The sequence below is a fragment of the Perognathus longimembris genome, chromosome 6, assembly GCF_023159225.1.
Source record: "Perognathus longimembris pacificus isolate PPM17 chromosome 6, ASM2315922v1, whole genome shotgun sequence".
Classification (NCBI taxonomy): Eukaryota; Metazoa; Chordata; class Mammalia; order Rodentia; family Heteromyidae; genus Perognathus; species Perognathus longimembris.
The window spans coordinates 67,274,650-67,290,610 of record NC_063166.1 but is presented as its reverse complement, the minus strand read 5'-3'; the positions used below and the strand labels follow the sequence as shown (position 1 = coordinate 67,290,610).

The window sequence follows — 15,961 nt, the reverse complement described above, 5'->3', positions numbered from 1 at the left end:
CTGTGGTCACTGTATGTGATTTTGGTATACTGGATATTGTACATATGCTTAGCTGAACTAGGGAAGGGAAAGAAAAATGAGAGAGAATGTAACAAATAAGAAATGTACTCACTACCTTATTATGTTAACTGTACCTCCTCTGTACATCACCTTGTCAATAAAATTTAATTTAAAAAAATTTAATAAATAAAATGTCACCTTAAGAATGCCAAACCAGCACCTTCATTTGCACAGTACTACACCTTTTACAAAGCACTGGCACAATCCTCCTAGGCCCCCAAGACCTGAGGAAAAAAGCACCAGTCACAAGTCTATACACACCTGATGCAGATTCCACGTGGGCCCCGTTTACCTTCAGAGGAGTCAGGACAACACGAGGCAGCATCACTCCGGTCTTTTTCTTTTGTTTGTTTACCTGTGTTAGAAGCGAGGATATAAAAACAAGATGGAGACATTGCTGTGCCACAACTGCCCTCCTTGGTCCTACCTAACTTCTCTGTCATAAAAGTTTATGTGCAGACAGATCTGAGAAAAAATGTTGACAAAAGCACTCATCAAACATTGCCCTCGGCTGAAAATAATGTTATGATATTTGTTTATTTGTTTTGTTTTTTGTTGCCAGTCCTGGGGCGTAGACTCAGGGCCTGAGCATTGTCCTTGGCTTCTTTTTCCTCAAGGCTAGCACTCTACCACTTGAGTCACAGCACCACTTCTGGCCATTTTCTACATATGTGGTGCTGGGGAATCGAACCCAGGGCTTCATGTATACGAGTCAAGCACTCTTGCCACTAGTCCATATTCCCAGCCCCATGTTATGATATTTTTATCAGCTTCTTTTTCCTTTTCGTGGTACTGAGGATTTAACTCAGGGTCTTGTGTTCGTTAGTGGGCAGGCATTCTACCAGCTGAGTCAGCACCTGCCCTCATCCCCCCACCCCCCATTTTTTGGTGCTTGTCCTGAAGCTTGTGCCTGGGCACTGTCCCTGAGCTTTTTTATGCTCAAGGCTTGAGCCACAGCTTTTTGTGGTTAACCGGAGATAAAAAGTCTCATGGACTTATCTGCCTGGCCTGGTGGACCTCCTGAGTAGCTAGGATTATGTGTGAGCCACCAGTGCCTGGCCACTCAGTCCCATTTTAAAAACAGGGTTTCATTTTTTTGCCCAGGCCAGCCTAGGCAGCAATCCTATTTATACTTCCCACAAAGCTGAAATGACAGGTGTGCACCACTGCACCTGGCTTTTTTACTGGTTGAGATGAGGTCTTGGGAACCTTTTCCTACATTGGCCTCAAAGCAAGATCCATCTGACTTCCTGAGTAGCCTGGATTATAGGTGTGAGCCACAGCTTGGTTATCGCCATTGTGCAGGTAAGTCTATAGAAAGCAGCAGAGCTCTTGTTGAAACTGCTCATCCCTGACGCATGCTCTCGTACACATGTATTGTGCATGTCTCTGGGTGTTTATATGGGTGTTTAGGAATGGGCAGAATTACCCACTTCTAAATGTTACTTAAGAGGTAAAATCAAATGCGTTTTCTCCACTCTTCAAACATGTCCATGGCTCCTGCTGAGAGGAACGATTCTGCTTGTGCCTGTCCTCATTTGTCCTTGGGGTCTGGACATTAACTCTCCTACCTACCTGTGATGAAGCTCTGAAGCCATCCCTGGGGTTGGAAAGAGGTCGACTCTGAGACTCTGCAGAACAGGACGCATTTGACGATGTTTCATCAAGAGATACTGGAAGTCAAAAATAAAGCTTCAGTTCCTGGAAACAGCATCTGGGGCTCTTCCCCCATCTTGGGGAGTTCGCTTACCGTCATTTTCACCACTCACAGTGCTGGCTTCATTAGACCCACAGCTCTCCACATCAGCCGAGTCCTCTGGCTCTTCTCCATCCACTACAGCCGGATTACGAGACCACTGCAAAGCATCCTTCTGTGACAGAAAGTTACAATTCAAGTGAATAAAACTCTACAAATCCTACAAGTACAGAGGTAAACCTGTACTTAAACCTGGATGGACTTAGCATTTTGGTTTTGTTTTGCAGTACTAAGGATTAAGCCCAAGGCCTCTCAAATCATCTTAGCCAAGTGCCACACTCCAAACCTAAGATTTAAAATATTGACATGCCCCTAATCCTTTTGTACCTGAACTTTTTCTCAGCAAATTCTTTTCATAAATATAGCATTATGAAGGTTAGGCTTGTGTTATTATTGTGTTTTTGTTTTAATTGAGACAGAGTCTATGTGGCCCAGGCTGACTTTAGAACGTCAATCCTCTGCCTCAGCCTCCCAAATGCTGGGAGTACAGGTATGTGCCATCACACAGTTTTATGTTTTCACATTCAATCATTCATTAAACACTTACAGGGCTTTTAGGAGTATATTATGCTAGTTCCTGAGAGGAGAAAGGAGGGAATCATGGCCCTCTCCTCAAGGACCTTAGGGAGAGAAAAATCAAATGGATTACAATACAAAAGGCAGAGAGACAGAGTCACACAGAGAGTAAGGGCAGCACAGGAGGAGCAGAAGGTACTGACTGAGTTAGAGGAAACATGGGGTGCAGACCATACATGAGGATCAGGAATGCAAAGCTTCCAAGGAGATGAGAAGCTTAAGCTGAATTTTAAAAGAAGTCAGCTAAGAGGCAGATGGACTGACTATGGGGGAGACATTGGAAAATTCTAGGTGGTAGAACTAACAAATATAAAAAATATACATTTATATGCCAAATTCAGGGAAGAAGACTTCAGTAGAGGTGTGAAAAACTAAGTATGTAGAAGTTTAGATATAACAAGAGGGCAGACAATGAGCTGCTGTGAATGGAAGGAGCGTTTCAATTTTCTGGAGTTAACATCAAAAGGATATTAAAGCCTAAGGCTAGTAACTCAAGCCTATAATCCTAGTTACCCACATGGTTGAGATCTGAGGAAAGAGGTTCAAAGCCAGCCCAGATTGACAAATCAGACTCATCTCCCAATTAATCAACCAAAAGCCAGAATTGAGGCTTGGGTAAAGCAGCAGCACTCTGGCCCTGAGTACAAGCCTTAATACACTCATGAATGCATGCACAGACACTCAGACCCACAGACCCACAGACCCACAGACCTCCCCGCCCCCCCCCCCCCCGCACACACATATAAATAAAGGATCTTAACTTGAAAATCTGGACTTAAGTTTGGTTGAAGAATTTGGTTTCAGCAGCCACATGAAGTCTGGAAGCAGGAGGAGTTAGACTATGACACAAGTCTAATGAAACATACTGATGGGCTCCAAACTCAGTGACAACAAACTAAAGTACAGAGGAGAGCTCTACCAAACATTTTATCTCTCAATAACTGGGCTGCATGGCCTCAGAATTTAATCCACGTGTTCCTAAGGAAAGCTCCTGAGTTACATCAAATCTAGAAAGGAGGGCTGGGGATATATCATACCACAGTGTTTGCCTAGCACTTATGAGAATCTGGGTTCCACCCCCAACACAAAATAAAAACTAAATAAATAAAAATAAAAACTGAGGAAGAAATATAAATATTGGGAGCTAGAGAGGGGGGAAAAGTTAAGGTGAGGTAGAGGGGAGAATATTGACTTTGAATGAGATATGCATAGAAGATTAGGTAAAAATCATGACTGTACCTTAGGAAAAAATGCACTATAAACTTAAAGTTGGAACCCACAACAGTTTAGGCCTCAATTTCTTTCTTTCTTTCTTTTTGGCCAGTCCTGGGGCTTGAACTCAGGGCCTGGGTACTGTTCCTGAGCTTCTTTTGTTCAGGCTAGCACTCTGCCAACTGGAACCACAGCACCACTTCTTGCCCTTTCTATATATGTGGTACTGAGGAATTGAACCTAGGGCTTCATGTATAGGAGACAAATACTCTTGCCACTAGGCCATATTCCCAACCCCTAGGCCTCAATTTTACAGGCCCCAACACTGACTACATTTCAGTTTTCCTTGATTTATTTTCACTAATTTTAAGCTAGAACTATGCTGTCATAAATTTTTTTTTTTAAAGCAAAGGAAAAAGTAAACAGATGGCCGCTGGTGACTCATGCCTATAATCCTAAGTATTCAGAAGGCTGAGATCTGAGGATTACAGTTCGAAGCCAGCCCAGGCCGAAAAGTCCCCAGGAGGCTCTTATCTCCAATTAACCACCAGAAAACTGGAAATGGTGCTGTGGCTCAAAGTGGTAGAGCATTAGCCTTGAGCACAAAAGCTGAGGGCCAATGCCTAGGCCAAATTCAAGCCCCACAACTGGCAAAATAAAACAAAAACAAAACAGCTTTTTACTTTATTTTTTGCCAGTCATAGAGTTTGAACTTAGGGCCTAGGTCCTGTCCCTGAGCATTTTTGCTTAAGGCTAGCACTATACCATGTCAAGCCACAGCTCCACTTTTCCAATTTTATGTTGTTAATTGGAGATGAGTCTCAGCCGGAGTTGGCTTTGAACCACAATCCTCAGATCTCAACCTCCTGAGTAGCTAAGAATACAGGCATGAACTACCAGTGTCCAGATAAAAATAACAGCTTCTTAGATTTTTACCTCTTTTCTCTATTGGCCATAAATACTCCTCAGAATGAAAACCTAGGAATATTTTATTTTATTTTATTTTATTTATTTATTTTTTTTGGCCAGTCGTGGGCCTTGGACTCAGGGCCTGAGCACTGTCCCTGGCTTCTTCCCGCTCAAGGCTAGCACTCTGCCACTTGAGCCACAGCGCCACTTCTGGCCGTTTTCTGTATATGTGGTGCTGGGGAATCGAACCTAGGGCCTCGTGTATCTGAGGCAGGCTCTCTTGCCACTAGGCTATATCCCCAGCCCATTTTATTATTTTTTAATAACCAGTTATTGGCTGCCACATTCTTGACATAATGAAGCACACTGCTACCAAAACTCTAAAAATCAATATAATGACATGTCTCAGGTTTGGGACCCATTTCTAACCATGAAAATTCATTTTTATGTTTCCGGTTACAACTTATACAAGTAGTGTGGAGGTAATTCATACATATTTTAGTGCAATTATGTTTTTTACTGCAGCTCATCATCATTTGAAATCCATACTTGGTCACACTGTATATTTTTGAACATTTTGAATTTTCAGATTATGCATTATTATATTCCCATAATAAAACACTCTAAAAACAAGATAATTAGGAGCACAAAACCAACTGAAATTAAAGCTGCAGAGTATTTAATGACAGAGTTCTAGATCTAGTTAAATTTACATTTTATGTTCCATCTTTCTTTTCCCCTCCTGCTTTTTTGGGATAGACTTCACTAAGAGTTTCAATATGGCCTCAAATTCATGATCTTCTTGCTTCCACCTCTTAAGTGCTAGACTTACAAGTGTATGGCACACCTGCCTCCCATCTTATTGTTAAAGTAAAACTTGTGTTTATGTGTTCATACAGAGAAAAGATGGAAAGGTGCTGGCCATAACTGTCATAAAGTGTTGAGTTAAAAGTGTTTTACTTGCCTTTTGATTTTGTCAATTAACATGTACTTATGGGTGTCATCAAGAAAGTAACATTTAGCTAGGTGTCTTCGTATAATCTCAGCTGTTTGGCAGGCTGAAGCACAAGTACTGCAAACTTGAGGCTGACTGGGTCATGCAGTGGGAAAAAAAAGAGGAGAGGACAAAGGAAGAGGGGAAGAAAGAATAGGTCAAGATGGGAGAGAATGAGGAAGAGAGATGAGAAACAGAGAAAGATATGGAGGGAGAAGAATGACTTTTTTTTTTTTGCCAGTACTGGGCCTTGGACTCAGGGCCTGAGCACTGTCCCTGGCTTCTTTTTGCTCAAGGCTAGCACTCTGCCACTTGAGCCACAGCGCCACTTCTGGCCGTTTTCTGCATATGTGGTGCTTGGGAATTGAACACAGGGCTTCATGTATAGGAGGCAAGCACTCTTGCCACTAGGCCATATTCCCAGCCCAAGAATGAAATTTTAAAATAAAAATTAGGGTACTGAATATCTTACCAACAACTAAGTAAACATCTTTCTCTAGGTCCTAGCAGAGGGGAAATCAAGTACTGATTACAAATCTCCTTTCTTACATCTTCAGCACACCAATCAACACATCTGTTTTTTAGAACAATCATTCATTTTTCCATACAAACTCTAGAAGCTTAACATCATTAATTTTCCATACATCAACTCTGAAAGCTTAACAAAATAGAGCTACCAAAAATTACGGATGCCAGGAAATATGCCACAGGACTCAATAATGAAATTATTTACTTACTTAGGTACTTCTTATTTACTGATTAACTGGCCTCAAGCCCTGGATCCTCTTGCCTCAGACTTCTGAGGTCTTGTCTCAAGATTCTCATTTTTTTCCTCTAAACATTTTCCATCAGGAATCTTCAAAAAAATACAAAGTATGTCGAGTGTCAGTGGCTCAAAACCTGTAATCCTAGTCTCAGGAGGCAGAGATCTGAGGATCCCTGTTCAAAAACCAGCATGGGCAGGAAAGTCCATGAGACTCTGATCTCTAATTAACCAGCAAAAAGGTGGAAGTGAAGCTATAGCTCAAATAGGAGAACACTAGATTAGCCTTTTGAGCACAAAAGCTCTGAGACAGTGCCAAGGCCCTGAGTTCAAGCGCCAGGACTGGGGCGCAAGCACGCATTTAACCATACACAGAATCCTAAGGACAGATCCCAAGCATCAGGCAGAAATATTTTTTTATTTTTAGTCTAAAGACAAAACAAACCTCATTTAGTGTATGGGTAGTACATGCCTCTTTTAATCTAGAAAAAGACTTAACTTGCACAGTAGTTATGTGATATGATAATAGAATGAGACCTCAGCTTCCATCACAAAACACTTAGAAAAAGGAGCAAATTAAATCAAGCAAGAAATAAGAGCAGAAACAAACAAAAGAAAATAAAGCAATGAAACTCACAACAACTTTTTTGATAATAGCACTAAAATTAATCAACTAAAGAGAAAAGATTCAAATTACCAGTATCGGAATGTGTATGATAGCTTTAACACATATTCTACACATGACAGACTTATAATTAGACTCAGGCAATAATTTTGACAAGTGAAAGAGACAAAATCCTCAAAAGACAGAAGCTATGAAAGCTCACTTAAGAAGACACAAATAAATAGCTTTAGATTTGTACAATAAACTGAATATGTAATTAAAATCTTCAGGCTCATAAGGCACTATTGGTGAAGTCTACCCAGCACTGAAAGAAGAAATACCAATTTCTATAGAAATTCTCTCAGTAAGCTTACAAGGGACCATTCCTCAGTTCTTCTTACTGCTCTCACATGAAAATCAGACAAATACACCCACAAACAACAGACAAATGCATCTCATCTTTTGATCTGGACCTATCTTTAAAATATATAAAGTGTTAATAGATTTTGGTAAATTGAATACAATAATGTATTTTTAAAAAAGACAATAGATTACGATCAAGTAAATTTTACAGAAATTTAAGGTGGTTAGTTTAACATTCAAACTAAACAAGACAAATTATATATTCATCTAAGCAGATGCAGAAAAGGTATTTTAAAAACTTCAACATCAGGGCTGGGAATATGGCATAGTGGTAAAGTGCTTGACTGGCATACATGAAGCCCTGGGTTCGATTCCACAGCACCACATACATAGAAAGAGCCAGAAGTGGCGCTGTGGCTCAAGTGGTAGAGTGCTAGCCTTGAGCAAAAAGAATCCAGGGACAATGCTTAGGCCTTGAGCTCAAGCCCCAGGAATGGGAAAAACAAACAAACAAAAAAAAAAAACCCTTCAACATCAGCTAGACGCCAGTGACTCATGCCTGTAATCCTAGCTAGATACTCAGAAAGCTGAGATCTGAGGATCATGGTTCAAAGCCAGCCTGGGCAGAAAGTCTGTGACACTCTTATCTCTAACCACCAGAAAACTGGAAGTTGCACTGTGGCTCAAAGTGGTAGAGCACTAGCCTTGAGCTGAAGAGCTCAGGGACAGCACCCAGGCCCAGAGTTCAAGTCCCATGACTGACAAAAAGAAGTATAAGGCCAAGCTGGACACTGGTGACTCACATCTATAATCCTAGCTAACTCAGGAAGCTGAGATCTGAGGATCGAGGTTTGAAGTAAGCCCAAGGAAGAAAGTCCATGAGACTCTCATCTCCAATTAATCATCAGAAAACTGGAAGTGGAGCTGTGGCTCACAGTGATAGAACAGTAGCCTTGAGCTGAAAAGCTCAGGACAGTGCCCATAATTTGAGTTCAAGCCCCACCACCACCACAACAAAAAAAGTATGAAGCCCTAAGTTCAAAGCCCAGTACAAGAAAAAAGATACAGAGATCATAAGAGATTTTGATCTGGACTATAACACTCTGAGGGGGCTGGGGATATGGCCTAGTGGCAAGAGTGCTCACGTTGTATACATGAAGCCCTGGGTTCAATTCCCCAGCACCACATATACAGAAAATGGCCAGAAGTGGCGCTTTGGCTCAAGTGGCAGAATGCTAGCCTTGGGCTGGGGATATGGCCTAGTGGCAAGAGAGCTTGCCTCATATACATGAGGCCCTGGGTTCGATTCCCCAGCACCACATATACAGAAAACGGCCAGAAGTGGCGCTGTGGCTCAAGTGGCAGAGTGCTAGCCTTGAGCGAAAGGAAGCCAGGGACAATGCTCAGGCCCTGAGTCCAAGGCCCAGGACTGGCAAAAAACAAAACAAACAAACAGAATGCTAGCCTTGAGCAAAAAGGAAGCCAGGGACAGTGCTCAGGCCCTGAGACCAAGGCCCAGGACTGGCCAAAAACAAACAAACAAACAAACAAACAAACAAAACACTCTGAGATTGCTGTGTTCTGTAAAGTCAGACTGCAACATAACATAATTTATTTTATTTTTGCCCAGTCTTAGGGCTTGAACTCAGGACCTGGGGCACTGTCTCTGAGCCTCTTTGTGCTCAAGGCTAGCATTCTACCACTTGAGCTAGTGCCACTTCTAGCTTTATTCTGAGTAGGTTATTGGAGATAAAGAGTCTTTGGGGCCTGGTGACTCATACCTGTAATCCTAGCTACTAAGGAGGCTGAGATCTGAGGAACATGGTTCAAAGCCAGCCAGGCAGGAAAGTCTATGAGACTCTTATTTCCAGTTAACCACCAGGAAACCAGAAATGGTACTGTGGCTCAAGTGCTAGAGCGTTAGCCTTGAGCTGAAGAGCTCAGGGATAGCACCCAGGCCCAGAATTCAAGTCCCATGACTGACAAAAAAAAAAAAAAAAAAAAAAAAAAGTCTCACAGACTTTCCTGACCAGAATGGCTTGGAGCCATGATCCTCAGATCTCAGCCTCCTGAGTAGCTAGAATTACAGACATGAGGCACCAGCGCCCAGCTCATACTGTAATTTAGAATTTAAAAGTATACATAGAAAAAGAATATGCTATTAGGTGCAACTGTCTCACATCTATAATTTTAGTTACTCAGGAAACTGCAATCTGAGAATCACAGCTAGACGTCAGCCCAGGCATAAAAGTCCATAAAACTCTATCTCCAATAAACTACTCAGAAAAAGCCAGAAGTAGAGCTGTGGCTTAAGTGGTGAGTGTAAGGAGGTTCAGGGACAGTGCCCAGGCCCTGAGTTCAAGTCCCAGGAGCAGCAAAAAACAAAACAAACAAAAGAGAATACAGTGCCAAGGTATAGTGGTACACATCTGCAATCAGGAGGCTAAGGCAGGAAGATCATGAATTTGAGGTCAGTGTGGAATAATTATGAATTTGACATACTAGGTCTATACAAAAGACCGTGTTTCAAGAAAAGAAAAGGGAAAAGGGGAAGGGAAAAGGGAAAAAAAAAGAAAAAAGAAGCAGTAAACACAAAAGGAAGGCTAACTTGTCATGGCAATGAGAAGAAATTAAGTGAAAAAAGAATGGATCTGAAATACCAGTGGAATCTTGAATGAAAATACCCTAATTCAAAATGCAGACCTGGTGCTCTGGACTTAGGCATAGATGGAGCCATCTGCCCAGTCAGCTGGGATAGCTGAGGATTATTAGATTACTATAAGAAAAGACAAGGCAATTTCTCTCCATCCCAAGATATATCCAAACTTCTCTAGAAACAACAGTGGGTCACTACAGTCATTCTCAAAGCTCCTTTCTCATAAGGACTGCTGATGAGAACTATGCACAAGCCACTCAATAGCATCATGATCAAACTACAAAGGGCCCACTAGTGAACTCAACTGATACAATCTTGCTGCCTAACATACTGCTTTATGCATAAGATTAAATAATCTCACTCATAGCACATAACTGATAGGACTCAAACTTTTATGTCTTAAGTGAATTACATAGAATTTCATGTTTTACAAACGTGACGACAATTGAGCAGATGTGTCATAGGTCTTCCACTAAATACAATAGATAGGCCCCATTCAGAAGCATAAACCTCCAACCTCAATACAGAAAAAAAGCTGCGCAAAATATATCACAAACACAAGCCTAAAAGCAAGAAAGAAAACTCCACAATGCTAGAAACAATGAAGCCATTCAAAGCCAAGTAACTCCAAGGGCTACCAAAGCAAGATAAGATAGAGCACTCAAGGGCTGGGACAGGTCTTTTAATCCCTGCCCAGAGCCTGAGAGACAATAAATGAAATGTATATTTAGATGCATAAAATATAAGAACACACACACATACACACAACTGTACAGGAATACAATGCACTCCAACCTCCAACCCATAGCAAAGTGTGCTGTTTCTCAAAAGCCAGAGTCAAGCCAGGTGGCTCACACCTGTAATCCTAGCTACTCAGGAAGCTGAGATCAAGGATCACAGTTTGAAGCCAGTCCAGGCAGGAAAGCCCATGAGGCTCTTTATCTCCAACCAACCACAAGAAAACTGGAAGTGGTTCTGGAAGTGGTGCCTTGAGCAAAAAAGCTCAGGGACAGCTCAGGCCCTGAGTTCAAGCCCCAATGACACTTCCCCACCCCACCTCCACCCCCCAAAAAGCCAGAGTGAATCATCTCTGAAAATTCAAAATCCCTTATCATAGTTCCAAAATCATTAGGTTGGAGGCATGGCTCAGGTTAGAGCACCAAGCAATGAGCAAAAAGCATCAAAAGTTTGAGCTAAAGTCTCAGACAAGAAAGAAGGAAGGAAGAAAGGAAAGGAGGGAGGGAGGGAGAAAGGGAGGGAAGGAGGGAGAGAGGGAGGGAAGGAGGGAAGGAAGGAGGGAGGGAGGGAGGGAGGGAGGGAGAGAAGGAGGGAGGGAGGAAGGGAGGGAGAAAGGGAGGGAGGGAGGGAAGGAGGGAGGGAGGGAGGGAGGAAGGAAGGAAGGAAGGAAGGAAGGAAGGAAGGAAGGAAGGAAGGAAAGAAGGAAGGAAGGAAGGAAGGAAGGAGAGAGGGAGGGAAAGAAAGACAAAAGACAAAGGAAGGAAGGAAGGAAGGAAGGAAGGAAGGAAGGAAGGAAGGAAGGAAGGAAGGAAGGAAGGAAGGAAGGAAGGAAAGAAACTACTCAAGTGGTCCAAGAACTCCATACCAAGAAATTAGCCTTTCAGCTAAAACTTAAACCATTCCCAATGGAAAACGCACATCATTTAAAAAAATAAAAACAGGGCTCGGGATATGGCCTAGGGGCAAGAGTGCTTGCCTCCTATATATGAAGCCCTGGGTTCAATTTCCCCAGCACCACATATACAGAAAACAGTCAGAAGTGGCGGTGTGGCTCAAGTGGCAGAGTGCTAGCCTTGAGCAAAAAGAAGCCAGGGACAGTGCTCAGGCCCTGAGTTCAAGCCCCAGAACTGGCAAAATAAATAAATAAATAAATAAAAATAAATGAATAAATAAAAACAAGCCCAAAGATGATACACATAAAAATCAAAATTACAGTGCTGGGAATATGGCCTAGTGGCAAGAGTGCTTGATTTGCATACATGAAGCCCTGGGTTCGATTCCTCAGCACCACATATACAGAAAACGGCCAGAGGTGGCGCTGTGGCTTAAGTGGTAGAGTGCTAGCCTTGAGCAAAAAAGATGCCAGGGACAGTGCTCAGGCCCTGAGTTCAAGCCCCAGGACTGGCAAAAAAAAAAAATAATAATAAAAATTACAAACTATATTATGAAAGGAACCACCCTTAAAGTAGAAGCCGGAGTGGGTATCAACAGACACAACAAACAGAAACTTCAAACTTGAGATCAAGCTAGACAGAACATAATAAAGAGGTTTTTTTAAATGACTATTTTAAAGATGTAAAGAAATGGAAACAAGAACAGTGCAACATATGGCTCAAGTGGTATAGTACTTGCCTAGCATATACAAGGCCCTGATTCAATCTCCAATAATGAAGAAAAAAAAATTTTTAATAGGCAATTTTCAAAAAGAATCCAAAAATCTAGAAGAATGTGAGAAGCAGATGCTCAAACCTAAAGAATAAATAAATTGTACTACTGCTCTGTAATGTCACAGAATACAACACAAATGCAAAGAAAGAAAGGTAAAGATGGAAGACAGAATGAGAATGCAAACATAAAAATCAAAAGAGAAAGCAGGAAAGATGGCAGCTAAAACTGAAGACATGCATCTTCAGATTGTAGGGTAAGTTATTCAAAGACACTGTAGCAAAATCTGAATAAAGAGAAAATTCTTAAAACAACCAAGAAGAAAAAGTTACTATAAAGTAACAACAATTAGATACTGAATTCTCCAAAGCAATAGATGCCAGAAATTGAGAAAATGGTATCTTCCCTAGAGAGAATGAAACAAAGTAGCAATTAATTACAAATCACTACACAGAAATGTAATCACAGCAAGAAGTAGCACTGTGGCTCAAAGTGGTAGAGCACTAGCCTTGAGCTGAAGTGCTCAGAGACAGCACCCAGGCCCAGAGTTCAAGCCCCATGACCAAAAAAACAAAACTACAAAGCTACAAAAAAAAAAAAAAAAAAATGTAACCACAGCAAAAAGTAACATCATAAAGTAAGAGGCCTTAAGATACACCAGGTAGTGGCTACGCCTTGAGCTCAAGCCTAAGAACTGGCAAAAAATAAATAAAATAAAAAAGGATAAAAACTAGGCATCCTGTCAGGACATACTTTGAACATTTTAAAACACCATTTTTTTGGGGGGTGGGCGCAAGGGGGTCGGTCGGGGGGCTTGAATTCTGAGCCTGGCTGTTGTCCCTGAGCTCTTTGAGCAACAGTGACATTTCCAGTTTTCTGTTGGTTAAATGGAGATCAGAGTCTCACAGACTTTCTTGCTTGGGCTGGCTTTGAATCATAATCCTCAGATCTCAGCCTCCTGAGCTAGGATTACAGGTATGAGCCACTAACACTTGGCTTAAAACACCATATATTAAGTCAGAAAAATCCAGATCATGCATACCAGTTCTCTGACAATGATTTAATAAGATGGACAAGATGAGAGCAGAAGAGAGACATAGCTGGTTTCCTTAAAAACCAACAGTTTAAGCCAGGAATCTGTGTTTTACATCTATAATCCTAGCTATTCAGGGGCTCAGATCAAAGCATCAAGATTTTAAGCCAGACCAGACAGAAAAGTCCCCAAGATTCTATCTCCCAATTAATAAGCATAATGCAGAAGGTGTAGCCCTGAGTCTAAGCCTGGGCACTGGCACACTCATGCACACACACACACAAAGTCACTATGAAAAAAGGTTCCCCAAAAGGCTAAAAATAAGGTATGCTGCTGGTGGCTCATGCCTGTAATCCTAGTTACTCAGGAGACTAAGATCTAAGGATCGCTATTCAAAGCCAGCTCCAGAGGGAAAGTCTGTGAGACTCTTATGTCCAATTAACCACCAGAAAACCGGAAATGGTGCTGTGTGGCTCAAAGTGGTATTGCACTAGCCTTGAGCAAGAACTCAGGGACAGTACCCAGGTCCTGAGTTCAAGCCCCATGCCAAAAAGAAAAAAAAAAAAAAGGCTGAAAATAAGACTGACCTTATGACCCCACTATACCACAACTGGGCATATATCCAAAGGAATCTAAATCAATATAAAGAAAGATACCTTCATACTCATGTTTATTGCAGCACTGATCACAATAGCCAAATTGTGGAATCAGCTGAGGTGACCAACAACCAATGAATGGAATATTACTCATCTATAAAGAAAAATGAAATTATGTCATTTGCAAGAAAGTAGATGAAGCTAGAGAACATGTAGAGCAAGATAAGCCAAGCTCAAAAGCCAAATACTACAAGTTTTTACTCATTTGCAGAATCTAGACTTTAAGGACATACATATATGTGTACATACACTTATACATATACAGAAGTAAATTGGAGCTATGAGACTATTAGGAGGGAAGGGGAAGAGGAAAAGAGAATAATGGAGGATGACAAGTACTGAAATACCTTGAATCTATGTGTAAAGATGAGATAAGAAACCTCACTTAAAGCTGTTGAACAATAGGGTCAGAGAGTAGAGGGGACTATTCTCATTAAAATATATGTGTGTGGGGGGGAAATACCATGATAAAACCCCTCAGTACCATTTAATACACACAGAGACACACAAAGATGACAGAAGAGTAAATCAAGTCATTTGCACAAAAACAGATAGAACTGGAGAACATGCAGTTCAGTGAAATAAGTCAGCTGACAAAGTCAAATACGTTTTCACTCATATGGAAGCTAGACACAAAAGACATATATTTACCCACATGTACATACATATATATGCTTATAAGCATACATAAGTAAATACATGCATACACACATACATAGAACATGACTAACTAAGGACTATTTAGGGGATGAAAGGGCAGGAAGAAGGAAAAAGAAAGATAGGACGGTGAATAATTTCAAAATACATGGCAACTATGTAAGATGGTATAAGGAATCTCAATGAAAGTGTGAGTCAATGGGAGGGAAAAGAATAATAATTTACAAATTTTAAGAGCTGTTAGGGGTGTGAGTACTAGCAGGAGGGGAGAGGGCTAACAGTCAATGACAAGGATGAATATGGTCAAAGTAGTTTACTACTATGTATGAAACTAGAACAATGTAATTTGTTTAAGAATTGAAATAAGTGCAAAAGAGGCAGTGTAAAAAGTTTAATCAAGATATATTGTATAAACATATGGAAATATCACACTGAAATCCTCCCTTGTATAACTAATGTATGTTAGTTAAAAAAACACAAAAACAAAAACCTGTTTTTTTAAAAAAAGGTCCTTTCCTGTTCTGCCTTCTTCCTATGTAGCAGAAAAAGCCTAAAATAGATACCTAACCTTCCTCCACTATGATGCACAATGCTCTGGTCTTCATGGTAAGTTTTACAGTGAATAATCAGAAACATTAAAAAAATTAAAAGATTCAATTCAATTAACTTAAATAGATGAGAAGGGTAGAACAGGTTTGAGTAAAAATGACATTAATTTTGGGAGGCAAGCGCTCTTGCCACTAGGCCATATCCCCAGCCCAAAATGACATTAATTTTATACATGCTATTTCTGAGATGTCATAATGCATGCAAACAGATACTAAGTAGGTAATGGAATATTCACACCTAATGATCTGTGAGGACTATCCAGAGTGAGAATATAATTTGGAAGTCACCAGTGACAGAAAAACAGAATATGAGAAATTTTAACAGCACAAATAGAGATCTAACTTCTGTATATGAAAACATTAAAAAGAACCAATAGATTCATCACCTAACTCCAGAAAGGCCAAGAACCAAAATCAGGAACCAAGAAAGGTAAAGATGTGAAGCAGGATTGAGAACATATCAACAGTCCACATTAAAAGGAGATAGATACTGTTACTTCAGTACTAGGCATCTAAGCAACAACTATTTCCCTACTCCCAGAGAGACCACAAAACCATAATGGACTGAATTTCCCACCAGTACTTAAGAGCCTTAAGCATAACTCTCAGCCAAGAATCACTGATACTTCATTGTGTGCTGTGAAAAAAACACTACACAACAAATAAGAAAGACTGAGCTATAAAATTTATAGTTAAATTGATTTTTATTAT

At 40.8% G+C, this 15,961-nt stretch overlaps 1 protein-coding gene across 1 annotated transcript in view; it reads right to left on the bottom strand.

Annotated features, from left to right (window-relative positions):
• Asxl1 (ASXL transcriptional regulator 1) overlaps nt 1–15,961 on the bottom strand; it is a 50,945-nt gene that overhangs the window by 9,791 nt on the left and 25,193 nt on the right. Inside the window, exons 5-7 of the mRNA XM_048348998.1 lie at nt 1,811–1,931; nt 1,636–1,733; nt 322–415 (exon numbers count right to left, since the gene is read on the bottom strand). Coding sequence (XP_048204955.1) covers nt 322–415; nt 1,636–1,733; nt 1,811–1,931 — 313 coding nt within the window. The remainder of the gene's footprint in view (nt 1–321; nt 416–1,635; nt 1,734–1,810; nt 1,932–15,961) is intronic.